Source organism: Dipteris shenzhenensis, chromosome 9 (assembly GCF_047967505.1).
Source record: "Dipteris shenzhenensis isolate YYH24624 ecotype China chromosome 9, Dip_SZ_1.0, whole genome shotgun sequence".
Lineage (NCBI taxonomy): Eukaryota > Viridiplantae > Streptophyta > Polypodiopsida > Gleicheniales > Dipteridaceae > Dipteris > Dipteris shenzhenensis.
Genome location: NC_141604.1, coordinates 51,151,196 through 51,169,034, shown reverse-complemented (window position 1 = coordinate 51,169,034; position 17,839 = coordinate 51,151,196). Strand labels below are relative to the sequence as shown.

The 17,839-nt window shown below is 44.7% G+C and overlaps 1 protein-coding gene across 4 annotated transcripts in view; it reads right to left on the bottom strand.

Moving 5' to 3' along the window:
- Positions 1–17,578, bottom strand: part of LOC147898801 (uncharacterized) — a 43,068-nt gene extending 25,490 nt beyond the window's left edge. The window contains exons 1-3 of one of the 4 annotated variants that reach the window (XM_087379052.1): positions 17,505–17,578; positions 17,191–17,393; positions 8,589–8,834 (exon numbers count right to left, since the gene is read on the bottom strand). In XM_087379052.1, coding sequence (XP_087235178.1) covers positions 8,589–8,801 — 213 coding nt within the window. In that variant the 5' untranslated portion in view covers positions 8,802–8,834; positions 17,191–17,393; positions 17,505–17,578. Of the gene's footprint in view, positions 1–8,588; positions 8,835–13,160; positions 13,205–16,777; positions 16,878–17,190; positions 17,421–17,504 lie in introns of those variants that run through there. The other 3 variants (XM_087379053.1, XM_087379051.1, XM_087379050.1) reach the window with 3 other exon arrangements.
- Between the last annotated feature and the right edge of the window lie 261 nt (positions 17,579–17,839).

The following is a 17,839-nucleotide window of genomic DNA, read 5'->3' as shown; positions in this document are numbered from 1 at the left end:
CAAACAGCTTAAGTTGCAGTTTATAAGTGAAGTCAGCGTACTCTCTCGAGTTTAGCACCAGAACATTGTAAAGTGAGAGATTTAGCAGAGGAACAAAAGATGTGTGTGAAATCATTGAGGAAAAAGGGGCTAGTTATTCGATGATCGGAATGGGAGCTTCCTTTCTTAGATGTGGCTACCATCAGATCTGGATTAGAGCCGAGGATGTGCATAAAACCACTTTTAGAACAGGTTTGGACATTACAAGTTTTTTGTAATGCCATTTGAACTTACCAATGCCCCAGCTACATTCGTCTTGCTTATGAACGATTTACTACGCCCGTATGTCGAAAAGTCTGTAGTACATTTTATTGATGATATCCGAAAACTGTGTTGTGCATGGTAAGACTTGAATATTTAGGGTTCATTATTACTCCTGATGAGGTGGAAATGGATCCGAAGAACAAAGAAAGTGACTGCAATGCTGACATGGTCTATTTCCTCAAAGTCTAACCGCTTTGCGACCATTCTTAGGATTTGTCTAGTTTTATTGAAGACATATCAAAGGATAGTATCGCCTTTGACTGACTTGACCTAAGATAAAGTACCTTTAATATGGGGATATAATCAACAAGAGAGTTTTAATGCTATAAAGAAAGTTGTGGTCTCTAGTCCAGTGTTAAAAATTGTTGATCCCCAGAAACCGTTTTTCCTAGAAACCAATGCAAGTGGCATTGCAAAAGAGACAGTTCTTCTCCAAGAGAAATGACCAATAGCCTTTGAAAACAAGATGCTTTCTCCCTCTTAGCAAAATTAGCCAACTCATGAATTAGAGTTGTACACTGTTATCCATGCTTTAAAAACATGAAAGCATTATATGTATGATTCAGAGTTCTACGTAGATGTAGATCATGATAGTCTAAAGCATTTTTGTAAGCAACCTGACAGAGGCCACCAAGCTAGGTGGGTGGAACTTATGCAACAGTTTAACATGACAATTCGGTACCGAGAGGGAAGGAGAAATAAAGTTGTTGATACGTTGTCGCACGTTATGCATAATATGAGTTCCACAGTATTAAAGAGTGTTCTAATGACCGAGATTAGAAAGAAAAGAAAGAAATTTTATTAGAGTCTTCGGAAGACCAATGGGTCTATGAGACTGAAAGAAAGCCTGATACAAATCACAGTAAGGGTGGAGCTACTAAACCAAGCATCATCACGTGTGCTGAATCCTAAGTCTGATCATTCATAATCAAATACATCTGGATGTAACAATGAAAAGAAAAAGATTGGAGCGGAGCGGAATCCTCCGTATGTCATGTCCCCCTGGCTGGTGCATAGCCGATGATGGGACGCTGGTGCCCGTCAAGGGGTGCCGTGCATCTCAGCCTCCTGGACGAGGCTCGACGCAAGACCAGAGCCACCTGACTCCCGTGGGACGTATCCCAGGTCTAAACAATGACGGGAGGTCCCCTAGAGTGATCTGTGTGTCCCCTCGATGTCTCGTGTGTCGTGTTGCGATCTTCGGGTCGGGGTCTCTGTCACGTCGACGGCTAGAGACTGGACGATCAATGTCACTCAATGGGAAGAACTCTGTGATCCTGCTTTGAGAGGTGTCTGATGTGGCCAAGCCTCGTCGCCTGAGTAAGTACTCTCTATATCATCCGTGAGAGCATGAGGATCTGCAAGCGCTCCACCCGTGTCCACTCTATCTCTGACATGTCAGGCCCTCAACAAGGGCTGCCATACATACCGACTGGTCGGACCAAGGAGTCGAAGAGAAGAGCCTTGGTCCGAGGGTCCTGGAAGTGGGAGTGAAAGCACTGTCTCTCTAGCCGAGCCAATGAGGCGTATCCCCTGCTCAGTCTGGCCTGCATCGCTGGTCTCATCGTGAAGATCGGGCCGGAGAAGATGACCCCCAAGTAAGTGTATGAGGATACGATCTCAACTGGTGACCCACCCAAAGTAAAAGTACACTGTTTCCGTTGCATGTTTGCTCGAGAAGTGTTAAAGATCATGACCTTGGTCTTGCCAAGGTTGACCTCCAAATCATGGGATAAACAAAAAGCTTGTTGTGCATCCAGGTGTCGCTGGAGCCCCTCCGGTGTGGACGACAAGAGTGCCACGTCATCTGCATAAAGAAGAATCCTAATGATGATCCCGGCAAGTGAGCAACCAGTCCCTCCGAACGTCCCCATGAAAGTCTCAAGCTCATCGATGTAGAGGCCAAACAGGGTCGGTGATAAGGGACAACCCTGTTTAACCCCTATGGTACTCAGGATATCTGGCCTCCTCAATGACACTCTTGAGTGTGAGTATGTGATCCATAGTCCCATGGTCTCGCCTGAAACCGGCCTGACCCTCTGCTCTGAGCCCTCTCATCTCTGCGAATAGGCTGACCGATGCATCCAATACAGTTGCATAGATCTTGGACATCACATGTCCAATCATGATAGTCCTATAGTTACTCGGGTCCATGGGATCCCCTACCTTGTGGATGGGGGTGATGGTGTTGAGTGTCCATGTGCAGGGGAAGCCAAGGCAAACAGCGTTATTGAATAGCTTTGCTAGGATCGCGGCTAACGTGTCGATCCCATATGCGATAAACTCAATGCATAGCCCCTTGTGATCCTTAGGTCGGCCATTGTGCAGTTTCAATGTCGCGTCCTTGACTCCCCCTCTGGTGAACAATGTGCAAGTGGTGGGACGAGGTGTGTGTATGAGGTCTGGAGTGGGCTGGAGTGGGACATCATATAGATGGTGTGCATACATGTGCCAGACTCTTGTGTCGGTGAGGGGTGATGGGGACCTACGCTCAAGGAATCTCCGCAAACAATCCTTAGAGTTGTTGCTATACAAGATGTGCAGCTGCTCCTCCTCATTTTGACGAAGAAAAGCCTGCTTCTTCCAACGTACGAGACGTCGGTACTTACGTACCGTGTCTGGTGTGTTCAGGAGGTGACATCTGGTTTCAAGTCGGAGCTGTCGGCGATAAGCCTTGCACTCCGCATCGTACCATTGTTGCAGGGTACAGAGAAACTTAGAAAGTGGACGGCTTTGTCCAAAGCATTTGGCCTAAGGCTTATGTGATTAAACCTAGAGCAAAGGATGACCTGACATCCCAAAAAGGCCAAACCTATGCAAGATATACCATAGCAGATGGTATGCTGAAACGAAAATGGCAATGTAATAGTACCTAGTAACTAGAATGATCTCAGGCAGAGGGTCATTCAACAGTGCCATGATAGCCCATGTGCAGGACATCCAGGTGTCGAGAAGACATATAATCTCGTGAAGCGAGATTTCTTTTGGCCAAAAATAAAAAATCATATTCATGAATATGTGACACGGTGTTTCTTGTGTCAAGTGAGTAAGGCAGAGCGGGTAAAGCCATAGAAATACCCATCAGGTAGATGGGAGAGCAATTCCATGGACTTTATAATTGGTCTGCCTACAACACAAGGTGGATATGATTCTATCCTTTGATCGTCTTACCAAGATGTCTCACTTCATTCCAACTAGGGAGCCTGTTAGTGCTCCGCAAGTAGTGGATTTGTTTATTATATATATATTTCGTCTACAGGGACTACCCAGATCCATAGAGTCAAACAGGAATGTTAAAATTATTAGTCATTTTTGGACTGTGGTATTTGAGGCACTAAGGATTGAGATGGGAATGAGTAGTAGGGACCATCCGAAAACGGATGGTCAGGCGGAGTTAGTCAACCAAACTTTAGAAGATATGCTTAGAGCATATGTTTCATTGAGGCAACATATGTGGTACCGCTATTGGAATTTGCCTACAATGATAGAAAACATTCCTCTACGGGAATGAGTCCGTTCGAGTTGAACTATGGTTATAGACCAACAAATCCAACTAAGATTGAGATATATCAGAAAGTGCCTAGTGCAGTGAACTATGTTGTTCAGACGCGGGAGATGCTAGCACTTGCGAGAGCTAACATCCACCAAGCTATGGATAGAGCTAAGGCGTATGCGAATGAAAATGGATTTAAGAAAGGAGAAAAAGTTTTTCTCAAAATTCCTTCACCCCCTAAGTCTTTGATTGCAAGAGAGTGCCAAATTATCACCCCGATATTGTGGGCTTTGGTTAATTCTCAAAAGAATAGGCAAGGTGGCCTATAAATTGGAATTACCACAAGGTTGTAAGGTGCACCCAGTGTTTCATGTTTCTCGCTTAAAGAAGTTTTTGCACCCAGGTGACTCAGTAATCAAGGGTGTTGTTTTGTTTCAGGAGATAGATAATAATGCAAGGCGCAAACCAACAAGAATCCTGGACCCAAGAACAATGCAAGTACGCAATCGGAAAAGACCCACAATGTTGGTTGCATGGCATGGTTTACCTCTATCTGAGGCTGCCTGGGAATTCATATACCAGATGTGGAGAGCATTCCTAGATTTCATCATCGAAAACGATGATGCCTAAAGAGAGAACATGACCTTGGAAGGGTCAGTCAACATTTTGCTTTAGAGGACCAGACTTATATCATATTTTATTGTGCTTTATTTATATAGTCAAAGGAGTCAATGTCAAGGTCCTTGGTGAGGGTGATTTGGCACTAACTAGGTGGTTCCAAGGCTAGGAGTCTAAGTGCACCAACTTATGGAACACGCTTGATGATGCAATAGCTATAGCCTTGAACTATGAAGATGCCAAAAGCAAGCAGGTTTGTGTAGGCAGTATGAGTACTTGAAAAAGAGTGGGTCTAAAAAGAGGTCAATTAGAAAGTCTGGTGCTGTTGAAAATGGGGAGAGGGTGAGAGACACTCAATCACAGGCTAGAGACAAGAGCTAAGGCACGAACTGATGTTGATAGATTGTGTGATCATAGCAAGTACATAGCCTCATTTATAGGCTGGGCAAGCCTTATCTTCCCACACAGACACCTCATAGATGAGGTCACACACAAGAGAATCTAGATCCTATAATCTAGGGGAGGAATCACACCTACCACATGAGGTGGCACAAGTGGCCTCAAGACTCTTCACACTCACACAACTGTAGGACACTCCTAGGACTCTAGGACCACACACACTAGGACTCCGATAGTTCCAACAAACCCCCCTTCGGAGCTAGGGTGAGAAACTATGACATCATCCAGACTGTGCATCCCAGGCAATCTCAGAGGCTAACAGCTGAGCATAATTCAGAGGTTGAACCAAGCACTCTCATGGCTTAGGTGTCAACGTGATCAGAGACTCAAATCTGAGCATGGATGCATGACCAACTCATAGGTCTAGGGAGTACACCAGCATCCTGGAACTCGGCCAGGCCTGATAAAGGAAAGACATAACAACCCCCCTGTCTCCTAACTGGGTACATGGAAATAAGTGCAGCCTTTTATAGGACAAGGCACACAAAATGACAAATTATTACATCATTTTAGGGGGACTACCCAAGGCAGAGCACCTAACACACATGACTCTAGAAAGCCCACTCTTCATCTATCACCTCATGGAGGGATAGACCAAAAGCAGCAGCAGTGCAGGCTTGTTCCTCAGGTCCAGAAGGTGTAGCTTCATCGTCTTCATCCTCGCTCTGCTCCGCAACCAGATTGGCATGTTCTTTGGCTTGTACCTTTGCCATCTTCTTGAAGCAACGATCCTCTGGTTGGCCAAGCTTCTGACAGTAATTACATTTAAGAGGTTTTCCTTTCTTCTTGGGCTTATTCTTGAGAAAGAATGCTTTGCCAGACTCAAAGGAAGATTTTGCTTTCTCTGTAAGCCTACGGTCCTCATCAATGAGATGAGCTACCATATCCTTAAAGCTCATATTGCGGCTGACTCTTAGGACAGCAAGGATCTCATTGTACTTGGAAATGTCTTCAATACTTGAGAGAAGTACAGCAACTTGATCATCATCTTCAACAATGGCTCGGATGGCAGATAATTGTTGGAGAATTGACCCAAGATTGCTCAAGTGTTCATTGAGGGTTTCAGTTTCCTTCATCTTGAGCTTGAAGAGTTTTTGTTTGAGAAAGACTTTGGAATTATTGATCTTATTTCCAAACAAATTCTCTAATTTTTCCCAAACGTCATTTGCAGTCTTATCAAAATCCACATGGTGGATAAGGTTGTCAGCTAAAGCTAGGCCAATGATAGCCATTGCTTTATCATTTTGGTTCTCCCACCAACTGATTCTAGCATCATCACTTTGGGGTTTTGGCTCCTTGCCATTGGTGATATTCCATACGCCTTCTCACATAAGAAGAAGCCGGAGTTTCGTCTGCCAAGTTGGGAAATTGCTCCCTGAGAATTTCTCGATGAACGAGGAGTTTTTTATGCTATCCATTGGTGGGAAGGTCTTAGCTGTTATTACAGCCAGTGTCTAAATCCCTTACAATGTTTACTCAAATTTTGCAAAAAAAGCCCCAAATTTTACATAGTAGAAGCTTCAATTATGCCAAAGGAAGACACAGAACAGAAAAGCCCTAAATTTTAGGGTTAGAGTTGCTGCAAAAATTAGGGTTTGCAGAAATTGGGGCTTTTCAAAATTTCCTAGAGCATAGTGTTCTAGCAATACTAGGGAAGCTTCAGATCATAAAAGCCCCAACAAATTCACCAAAAATGAGGCAAAATTCTTGAAAACCGCAATTTAGGATTTTGGGCTTAGAAATGGGCTGGAACAAGCCGCTCTTCAGGTCGTCATGGAGCAGAAATGCTGGGCTTCAAGGTCGGTCTGAATCCCCTCCAAATGTGGCGGCATTTTTGGAGCTGGTGACAGCTTGAACAGTAAGAAAAACGAGCTGGAATTAGTTCATTTCAGATGCAGGTCGTCTAGGAAAAGGGCGCATTCAGCAGCAATAACGACCATGCTTTCCTGCAGCATTTTGTCAATCTTCAGCTTCGAAAAATCAGCTTCATACGCAACAATGAATCAGCAACAAACAGTCGGCTGTTTGGTGCAGATCTGGTCAAAATGGAGTTGAAGATGGCGGTGAAGCTCTTTCTTCAAGATCTTCAACGGTGAGGCTATGACGTGCGAGTCGATGGCCACGGCCCTCACAAGGTCGTCAGTCGCCGGTACATGCGAGACACTGCCAAATCATCGCACCTATTACAAGACACGGATCTCAACGCCTTCGCAGGAGCTGTCGCAGGTCATTGGGGCAGAATGCTGCTGCTGGAGATTGCGCAGATCAGGGGCGAAAGGAGGAGAGCTGAGAGGCGGCAGCAGCAATGGGAGGAACTGAAGCGGCCAGCTGGACAGCAACGTGGATATGGCGGAAGAGTGGCCCAGCGGAGGAGAGAGGTAGCGGGTAGAGGAGTTAGCAGGAAAGAGGTAGCATCAACGTGGGTAGGATTACTGCCGCGACTTCGGCATTCTTGAGGCTGATGGCGCAACAAACAACATCAACTCGATGAACAACATAGAGCTGCTCAATCGAAGAGGAATGCCATCAAGTAGGAGCTTCAAGGTGGCTCTGATACCAACTGTTGAAAATGGGGAGAGGGTGAGAGACACTCAATCTCAAGTTCAAGAGCTGAGGCACGAATTGATGTTGATAGATTGTGTAATCATAGCAAGTACATAGCCTCATTTATAGGCTGGGCAAGCCTTATCTTCCCACACAGACACCTCATAGATGAGGTCACACACAAGAGAATCTAGATCCTATAATCTAGGGGAGGAATCACACCTACCACATGAGGTGGCACAAGTGGCCTCAAGACTCTTCACACTCACACAACTGTAGGACACTCCTAGGACTCTAGGACCACACACACTAGGACTCCGATAGTTCCAACAGGTGCCTCACATGTAAGTGGACAAGCCAAGCAGCCAAAGCCGACTGGGGATCCTTCAAAACCAAGTACCACTGTTGGAGTGAAGAGAAAAGTAACTCCAATGGCAGCCCAAGCTTGGTCGAAATCCTCTTTAACCCTGAAACAAAAAGAGAAAGTGAGGAGAGACGGCTTATGCTTTGGATGCCTTCAGCCTCATCACTGGAAAGGCTGTCCATGAAACAAGGATTGTCGGATGGCTCAGATGGTCGTCTCAGAATGCCACATGGAAATGGAGGGAAGCCGCAGAGCCGACCATTGCAGATTCAGATAGTGGGATCTTCTCAGAGGTTAGCACCTGTATTATTGTGTGTGTCTGTTGCTAAGTTAGTGAATAATGCACCTAATAACATTATATAGCTTTTAGCGATACTGAGTAGGTTGGCAGCCACATCACTCCTAGGTTCACCCCCATGTTCTCCTCATATGGAGGCTTACAGATGGGGAGGTGACCATACCATTTCCAAAAAGGCAATGGACCTTTTCTAGAACTTGAAATCGACATATTTCTGCAAGGCGACTAAATATTTGGACCTGTTTGTAGAAAATTTAAGAGCAGCATCTTCCTTAGCTATGTGTGTTTCAGATTTGTATGTTACTGACACTTCACAAATGAAGTTTAGTGGTGTTTGATTTTTTGAGACCATGGTCTCGCTAGTATTCACGTTGAATATTTCACAAAATTAATTTTTTTGTTTTTCAAGGATAAAACAAATGGTAATTCGTCAATTCAATGAATCAAAGAGCATAGAGTACCTTAAAGAGATCATTGAAGTGGGCCTAATAAGGTATAAGAAAAATTACCTGAGCAATAAACCCAGGAACAATGCGATGGATGGACGTTCCTTTATAAGAGTTCCCATACTTCCCAGTGCATAGACCGCAAAAATTTTCTGCTGTAATAGGGACAATATCTTTGCGCACCTCTATGATTAAACGGCCTATAATCCTCCCCTCCACTGCAACATCTAAATAGCACTTTGGATTCACCCGCTGACTTCCTAAAGCACATCCCATGAGTTCAGATTGAGATCCTCTTACCAAACCGACCTATCACGAAAACAGTCCGATGCAACAAAGATGTTCAGAACTTCAGTAATGCAAGACCACATACATAAAAGATGTCAAAAGCACTGCAGCTTCTACTAAAAATATATTGGAAATGTAAACAATAGCTGCATGACCAATCAATAGAAAGAGCAAAGGATACTCATCTATAAAGGGATGTTCAAGCATATTTTTTCGTGTGTACATGTATGTGTATATGAGAGAGCATACAGTAATATGTTGATATACAGCCAACATTGGGTACCAATGATATCATCGTAGCTATTCTCATTCTGCGTAATGAGGTGATCATTTTACATTCTAGGTGATATCATGAGCAAAACTGCAGTGTCTATTTTGTTTTTATAAAATATGCTTGGGTGTGCTCCATGCATATATTTATTTACTTACTTATTTATGTTTACTGTTACATTTCTATTATATATAGACATATGCATGCATGTGTGTACATGTGTATATGTACATACATATATAAATATGTGCATCCATGCGTGTACCTACATGCATGCATACAAACATACAAACATATCTATGCATTTATGTGTGCTTCAAGTGTGCGTGCTTGAGAGAGAGAGACAGAGACAGAGACTGCTTGCCACACCACTCACTAGGTTGTGAGAAGTGCAGCAGAAATAAACGGAAGAGAGAGAAAGAGAGAGAAAGCACACCTCACACTAACACACACACACTGAGACGGAGAGAAAGGAGAGAGTCACAGAAGAACTGCAAGTGATCTCTGAAGAAAACCCCGCTACAACGGGGGGGAAACCTCGGAAACAACGGGCTGCTCGAGAGCTCGGAACACACAGCTCAACAACCAAAGGAAGAGAGCACAAGGGAGTGGATGAACTGCTCCACTACCCTGCTCCACAGGTGCAAGACTGGGCTGGCTCTGCTCCTCTGCCGATCTGCTCCTCCACATGATGCTGCAAAGAGGGCTGAGGGGGGGCCTATATATACCCCCCCAGCCCCTCCCTAGTCAGGTGGGGCAGACTGGCCAACCAGCCTGCAAGGTGGCCAACCCCACAGACCAGCATGCCGACTCAAAGGGGGATGGGCCAACCCACCTCTGCCCTATAAAAGGGCCTGGTAGCAGCCCTGCAGGGGGGTGCTCAGGGCCGACCGCTCCACTACAGGTGCAAGATTGGGTTGGCTCTGCTCCTCTGCCAGGCCCTAGCCCCCCAGCCCCTCCCTAGTCGGGTAGGGCAGACTGACCGACCAGCCTGCAAGGTGGCCAACCCCACAGACCAGCATGCGGACTCAAAGGGGGGTGGGCCGACCCACCTCTGTCCTATAAAAGGGCCTGGTAGCAGCCCTGCAGGGGGCTGCTCAGGGCTGAGCCCCTAGGCGCCTCCATAGCCGACAGCCCTGCCTCCTAGGCGCCTCCATAGCCAACAGCCCTAACGGAAAGCCTCTCCTCCTGCCCCTCAACACTGATCAGGATGCAGCCCTACAGCACACATGTAGGGACCAGCATACCTTAGACTATCCTCACGAGGGAGGCGGGCACACCACAACACAGGCCCTCACTCTCTACGCTACCCTCACTCACTGGGCAGGCACACCCACAAACATTGGCCCTCTCTTACGGTCAGAACCGGGGAACTTCTCGGAATCCTATACAGGCCACGACAGTCTTCTATACAGAGACACATCAGAGTCCAGAGTGCCCTCTTCCAATAGTCAGCGGATATACATGGGAGTCTGCCTACAGAGATGAGACGAGGGGTATAGGAGGAGTTCGAGGTTCAGGTGGAGTTGCAGTCCTTTTCAGATCCACACTCCAGGGGATCATTTCAGTAGAGCAGAGAGATACACATTCCTGATTTCTTTGGATCCAGATACGACACATGGACAGCCGGGATCTGTTTGTCGCAATTTGCTAATCGAGGTGATGATGAGACATCCTCATTTGCTGCCCTTTATCAGTCCATCGTTGACTTTTCTAGCCGCGGAGAAGTCCTTCTAGTAGGGGACTTCAACGCGAGGACAAGGGCCCATCAGGTACCACTTCTTGACTTCAGAGATGATTCCACTCTACTGCCAGATGTTAACCTTGAGGAGGCAGGTATGCTATGGGTTTCGGCTAACAGGCGAGGTCCATTCTCATCTTATGGGCAGGCCCTATTAGACCTCGGTAGGATACATGATCTCATTATCTATAATGGTCTTGACAGGTGGCCCGCTTCAGGTGGTTTCACATGCTTTCCACATGGGGGGGGGCTCCGGTGTTGTTGATTACATCATGGAATCCCCTGTCTTCACATCTCACATTACTGACTTCACTGTAGCACCTCTCCCCCCAGGGGCTGATCATACATATCTTTTCTTTCGCATCTCCACCTCCCTTCGCACAGCACCTTCCACCCCACTAAGTGCTTACTCCACCTACCACGATATACGCTTTGATCAGGATCACTAACCTTCTCGCTTATATTGACTTCATACCCCTTTTAGAGGATCGTGCTGCCCTTGTCACCCGCTCACCACACGAGGCTACCATTCACGCTTTTTCCCACACCACCCACTCCACCTGCCCACCACCCCCTGGAACCGTACCCTGTAATAGTTGGTACGATGATGAGTGTAAGGCCTTACGCCATCAACTTAGATTTGAAACCAAAAACAGTCTTCCAAGCGCACCACATACGTTACATGAATACCGTAGACTAGTACGGAGGAAGAAACTAGACTTCGTTCGTCGAAACGAGGAGAAGCTACTAAACATTTTGTTTAGTAACAACTCTAAGGACTTTTGGCGGAGATTTCTAGAAGAACGGTCCCCTCCGCCACTCACTGATACCTAGATCTGGTTTGATTATGCACGCACACTTTATGACATTCCAAATCAGCCAGTCCCTAACCTCTCACACATGCCTTGTCCCACATCCTGCACCCTCTTCACTAGAGGAGGGGTAAAGGATGCTATAATGAAACTTCATAATGGCCGAGCGAAGGATCATGAGGGGCTATGCACTGAGTTCATTGCATATGGGATTAACCTCCTAGCTCCGATCTTAGCAAAGCTTTTTAATGAAGCGGTTTGTTTGGGATTTCCACACACTTGGACCATTAACACTATCTCACCCATCCACAAGGCAGGGGATCCCATGAGCCCAGAGAACTACAGGACCATTATGATTGGACATGTCATGTCCAAGATTTATGCATCAATACTCGACTCCGAGGTTAGCAGACTTGCAGAGTGTCGAGGACTTAGAGCAGCAAGACAGGCTGGATTCCGGCATGATCATGGAACCATGGACCACATTCTCACGCTCAGATGTATCATCGAGGAGGCGAGGTCACGAAAGCAGAGGGTTTATTGTTGCTTTGTGGATTTCCACAAGGCATTTGACACGGTCCCAAGAGTTTCTGGCAAAGTTCGAGCAAGATCCGAGTGGACAGACGAGATCATGAGTACCATCGGGATCAAACAAGGGTGTCCTTTGTCGCCTACCTTGTTTGGCCTCTACATTGACGAGCTTGAGACAGTGATGCAGACACAGGGGAGTGTAGGTTGCTCTCTTGCGGACACGCTGATCCAAATTTTGCTCTATGCAAATGACGTGGCCCTCTTGTCTTCCTCAACAGAGGGGCTTCAGAGACACCTAGACACACTACAGTCCTTTTGTGAGTCTCATGATTTGAAGGTCAACCTGGGTAAAATCAAGGTCATGATCTTCAATACATCTCGAGCCATCATGCGTTAGGAGCAGTTCACATTTGCCGGATCATCTATTGAGATAGTTTCATCATACACTTATCTTGGGGTTATCTTCTCCGGACCGAGCTTCACTATGAGACCCACGATGCACGCATGCTTGAGTAGAGGGTATGCCTCATTGGCCAAACTAGAGAGACATGCTTCCGCTTGCACTTTCAGGATCCACGCACTAAGGGGTTATTAGGCCTCATGTTGCTGTAGCTCTAGTCTCCTCAAGCCTCTTCCATGAGCCTTCTCTCCCTCTTGTAGATATTCTCTTATGTAGAGCCAAATCATCAATTGCATTTCTAAAATTCTAATTGTATTTTTCTAGATATATCTCCATGCAACCACCGCGGTGTAAAGCATGTAGAGAAGCATAGTGCAACTGACATGAGCAGACATCTAAAATGAATCTAAAACAGAAGGATTAGCCTTACCTTCTACCTACTCACAATTTCATTGAATAGATATTACTTGTACTTAGGAGTAGACTATTTAGCTGTCAGAATTGGATACGTAAGTGGGGGATTAACTGACTCAGATTATGTAAACACCAATAATAGCTCCTTTTTTATTATTGCGTTTAGCTAACTGATTACCATGCTCATCTTCCTTGGACCCTTCCTCCTCCTTTTTCTTCTAAGCAACGTTTTTCTTGTGCCAGATCTGAGTGTTTGTGAGTTTATTCTTGTGCACACTTGGTTAATGAAGTTGGATCTACATCAGTGACTCCCTTGGTTCAAGATTCTTCAGTTTGTTCTCCATCCTTCCACTTTGTGAGAGGTCTAGCAAGGTATCAAGCCCAACGAGGTACAAGCTTAGATTCTACAACAATCAGGCAGGTCACCCAGAAGTTTTCCAGCGCTGTGCCAAGGTTCACAGCATTTGAAGCAAGTTTGTTAGCATTTTCATCAGCAGAAAGATCATGGCTGCCAGGGCAACGTGGACCACATTTGTGAACTTGAGAGACTCCAACATCAGGTTATCCAGGTGTGGTGTGGCTCCTAAGATGCAAAATATCTTCATTTGGAAGCCAGGGTCTTCCTTGAATCTTCTGAGAGCTTCTATTCTCAGGTAGTGCAACTCCAAGAGCGCTTATGTCAGAAAATTCCAACTCTGGTATAATGCCATCACCTAGTCCTGAGAAACACGCATATGTCATCAGATTTGGACAAGCATTGAGGAGTTAAAGAGCCAAATGATTGCAATTACACTTTCGACAGTCAAACTAAGAATCCTCTGGCACAAGGTCTTCTACAGATTTCAATAGTATTTCTTCAAGACAATCCTTTCATTTGTTGCAACTATTTTCTGTAGTGTTGCAAAGGAGATATATAGCTCCCCATTGCACCAACAAAGATCACAGCGAGCGGTAGAGAAATGATGGACTCTTATTGTTGTTACCCAAACTTGATTTTGTAAATTCTTTTCATTTGACATGTCTCTAGACATTCAACCAACGTTTTTTAATTTCTTTTTGCAATTAGATTTTATGGAAATGTTTCTACACACACGTCTTCTTCTTACATGATTTGGAAAACTTCATGAATTTTGTACACATGCTCCTCTCGTCTATCTAATTTGTGTTTGGACAAGGACCCCTATTTTTCCTTCCATGCCAACAAGGTTGACACATGACTTTACCAAAACACATGATGTATCCCATACACCATCAAGTACCTATGCAACTTCTTCAAACTTTGAAAATTAATATGCCCAAGTCTGTTGTGCCTAGGTCAAGATTTCTCTATCTTGCCTATTTGCTTTCAACCATGACCTGAGATTCTTCGAATCCATTAAAGACTTTTGATAAAGTAGACCCAATAGTATCTGTTATATCCATCAATAAAAGTCAAGTAGCATAATACTCCATTAACAGTTTTTGACTATGCATAATCCCATAATTGGAGTATATCAAGTCAAAAGCACCTTTTACTCTACTTGTGTCTCTTCCAAAGCTAGTTCTAGGTTGTTTAACAAAGCAACGTGCTTCACATATGGAATTGAGAGGGATGATGAGGCAGACACTAGTGCAAATGCTACCCGACCAAATGAGCAACTGGAGAATTCCCCAAATGTATAGCTAGATAGAGACATGGATTACCTAAACAATTCTTGTCTGGCTGGCACACACATCAGCCTCCAGCCTTGTTTGTAAAGGTTTTTCTCCTACTAGCTTTATCAGTCTCACAGTAAAACGATTTGCGTACTATCAGGCTCTTGTCTCACTTTATGTGCTAGCTATCCAACCACTCGAATATCTGATGACCATATGCAAAAGAGAATTATGAAATTCAGTGGAGTTAGCAGAGTGTACCTTAAAAAGGGGTCTTCAAGCTTCAGTACATCTACTGGAGAAGAAATGTCATCATGAGTCCAATGAGGATGGCTTTCAGATTTCAGATGATCATGGATTTAGGACATGAGGTCACTCAGATGAGAACCCAATTTCATTATAAACTGAAAAGCTCGTCCAAGTCTTCAGGCCCGTTTTTGTTGGAGCACAGGGTAGGAGCAAAGGAAAGGCTACCTTTGATGAGAGCAAGGCAACCAGCAAGAGTGACTGTGGACATGATTGGAAAATTTTACTGCAAGCTCTCCCAAAGCAAGTCTTGCACACCACATTGGAGAGCCATCTGCAATCAATAGGCTTAAGGAGCCTATTTCAGCAAGCCTAATCTGTCTCAGGCTTCTGTGTCATTTGGTTGCAAAAGAAGCCATTCTCAAGCCGGTCTGATCCTCACATTAGGAGTTTTCTCCAAATCCATGGCCTAGGTGCAAGAAGGCTTTAGACATTCCATTGCTACCTGGTTGGAGTTCAAAGTTCAAATCCACAATTGTCTCTTCTCTTATCTCTTATTAGTATACATGTCAGTACTATGAATTAACCCTACAGGATTGGTTATAAATTACATTTTGCAGTTCTAGAGGCTATCTCTATTTGTGAAAGGCATTGACACTTAAAGGGTGTTCAACTTTATCTTAAGTTTTACATATACCTAGATGAGTCCAGGAACATGCCCAAACTCATCCTCTAAAAACACAACAGTGTGCAGTTTCAATCTCATGATAGTCACTCATAAGGTTGAAAACCATAAACTCCATGACGCATAGCAGGGACTAGCTACTATGACATCCCCACTGATGTCATCAGCGCCCAACAGTGAGTGTAGACCATAGTATAAACATATGTTCTCACACATACAAATCCACACACGGTACACCCACACATACTTGAGCATCCATTTATACAAAGTCTTTGTACCGAGTTTCTGTCGGCACTCCGGAGGTGAAGGGCAGACTCAGCCATGACGAAGGCTAGCACTAAAGGAAAAGGCTAATCAAAAGGTAGTCCAAAATCTCTTCATTCAAGTTACAACTGCTTGTGAAGACTAAATGATTTCATTTTAGTCTCTCCTAGACGAGCATTTAAATCTAGCTGATAGGGCAACGCACCACTTAAGATAGAAAGAATTATTGCAAAACCAGCAGGCCACAACATGGACGAAAACAACACAAGGTGAAATTTGCATGTCCGCTAATACAGCAGAAGCATATACCAAGATGAGTCCAGGAACATGCCCAAACTCATCCTCTAAAAACACAACATAGTGCAGTTTCAATCTCATGATAATTTTACTGCTGATATTGCATCTTGTACATTCCAAGTTCATTGTCCTATCAGTCTACAACGTTGCCTCCGAGTCATCACCCCCACTAGTCGAGTCTCTCTTAATAATGTACCTTCTTTCCATTGTCCTGTCGGTCTACAACGTTGCCTCCAAGTCATCACCCCCACTAGTCGAGTCTTGCACGATATCTCTTAATAATGTACCTTCTTCAGATTCTCTATAATACAATTCTATCTTTCCTGGCATCAATGGTATTCACTGTGCATTGTACAGTACTGTTTTTGCTTCCACTATTCAGTCATTTCATGCCTGTTTTAAAGCACGATCCCCAGTACGACCTCCCTTTCCAATTCCGAAAAAATGGTTCACTTAAACATTGCTAAAATGTACTTAACAGTAAATCCCTTTAAAACAAAGACACGACTTGGGCTGCCATGAACAGTCAATCACCCCTATGCTCATAATCATTCAAGCTTTCTCGTGACCATGCCACGAGGCTGTACGTTCAGTGTATGTTACTTACAGCCATCTCTTCAATTGAAAAAGCAATCTGATCTAGAATGCCAATCTGTCGTTTTGCTCACCCCGATTTGCCTTGTGTATCAGGTCCATTAATATACACCGGCAAACAAAGTTGTAAGATACACTTGGCATTCTAGCTCGTTGAGATCGCCCCTGCAGTAGCTGCAGGATTGCTAAGTGTAAGCCAGCCTCAACACGAGTACGTGGTCTCAACACGAGTAAGATACACTTGGCATTCTAGCTCGTTGAGATCGCCCCTGCAGTAGCTGCAGGATTGCTAAGTGTAAGCCAGCCTCAACACGCATTGTTATTCGTATGTTATGCATACACCAGATCTTGACACAGGATGAAAACGATGCCATACAACTACCAAAATATAAAGGCAGTAACTCCTTCGCTCTGCCGATCGACCAAAAGGAGTAAGTAATATTTAGTTAAGGAAATTCTAAATTCAGGGCTCTAGCTTAGTCGATACCTCGAGTTTACTTGTCGATGTTGGTCAAAAGTGGCACTTCCTTAGACTTTAAAGCCGACCCAAGAAACTCCTTTGCAAAGAATAGTTTTACGATGCATCAAATGCGTATGTCAAGAGGTGCGAACACTCTGAAGATTTTGTAAGAATTGGGCATGTCGGGGTGAGCTTTAAGAACAGCTACAGCTGGATTCCGTCTGCAAAGACTGTTGAGTACACAACTGGCAGTGAACAAGCAGAGCTTGTATGACGTGGAAACGAAGTATTTTTTATTTTTTATTTTTATTTTTGTTGATTGATGTGAGAATGGAACTAACCGATTTTTACTTTTTCCCATCCTCCCTTAGGTTACTAAGGGTACGTTCATACTGGGCAGCAGCAAAGGACCAAGGATTCCCGTTGGGCTTAATGGTGTTCACGAGCATTTATTGCATGAATCTCGACCGTCTAGTTATTCGCCGATGAAGAACCCTCCCTTCCACTCGACAATTCCATGGCCCAATAATTTTGTGCAACATCAATGAACATCCCTTTTGCAAGTCCAGCATTTGCCTTGTCTAAACGTAGCCTAAGGTTGGGTACACACCACCCTCCCCCTCCCCATCTGCTTGAGGGATGGGCAGGGGTGCTTTGGTACAGACAGAACGAATGG